This window comes from Tupaia chinensis, unplaced genomic scaffold (genome assembly GCF_000334495.1).
Source record: "Tupaia chinensis unplaced genomic scaffold, TupChi_1.0 Scaffold000330_1, whole genome shotgun sequence".
Taxonomy (NCBI): domain Eukaryota; kingdom Metazoa; phylum Chordata; class Mammalia; order Scandentia; family Tupaiidae; genus Tupaia; species Tupaia belangeri.
Window position 1 is genome coordinate 2,010,656 of NW_006159824.1, and position 790 is coordinate 2,011,445.

The window sequence follows — 790 nt, forward strand, 5'->3', positions numbered from 1 at the left end:
CTTAGTCACAAACTCATGTCCCCGGCCTCCCGTGGCCCCAGAGGCCTCCTCACACTCACCACCACACTTACCAGTGGCCTCCGGTAGACTCAGTATGTCCTTGCCCTCCACCCAGCGGTAAAAAGGGAACCTGACCTCATCCCCACTGGCCCCAGGGCCCTGCACAGAGATCCAGTTGCAGAACCAGGCATCATCCTGAAGAAGGTGCCGTTTGCGTAGTTTCACAAACAGCAGCGGGCCCAGGTACTCCTGCACGTCCACCTGGAATTCCTCCACCTGCAGAGGACAGAGGAGGCTCAGCCAGGATGGGCAGGCAGAAGGGGTAGCAGCCTGAACCCAGCTCCCCCCACCCCCACCCCCATGTCCCTTTGCTTGGCTTCTAGGAGAGCGGCCTGAAGAGAGCCAGGAAGAAAAAAGAGAGTGAGTGCACACCACGCAGGTGGCCCACCACCCTGTTCTGGGTCAAGGACCTCAAGCCAGAGTGAGAGAGAGGGTCAGGAGAGAGGAGAACCTGCGCTCCTTCCTCCACTCCCGCTGTCTCGGCACCAAGCGCTGAACATTCACTGAGCGCTTCCCCTGCTGCTATCACCCCTAAGCCCTTTCTGAGTAGCGCCTGTGCTCTTTTGGCTGCTGCGTGACTCTCAGCAGCAGAAAGAGCTGGGGCGCCTCTTCCCAGGTATCCGACAAACTGGGGAACAGGGAGCCGCCCACCCCGCGCAGCTCCGCACAGCTCACCTTGCCCCGCGCTGGCCGGAGGCGCCACCCGAGAGGCGACTCCCACTGCAGGCAG

The 790-nt window shown here is 61.8% G+C and overlaps 1 protein-coding gene across 1 annotated transcript in view; it reads right to left on the minus strand.

Moving 5' to 3' along the window:
• LOC102488255 (arachidonate 15-lipoxygenase) overlaps window positions 1–790 on the minus strand; it is a 143,746-nt gene that overhangs the window by 140,817 nt on the left and 2,139 nt on the right. The window contains exons 2-3 of the mRNA XM_006151903.2: window positions 736–780; window positions 72–276 (exon numbers count right to left, since the gene is read on the minus strand). Of these exons, the coding sequence (XP_006151965.1) occupies window positions 72–276; window positions 736–780 (250 nt within the window). The remainder of the gene's footprint in view (window positions 1–71; window positions 277–735; window positions 781–790) is intronic.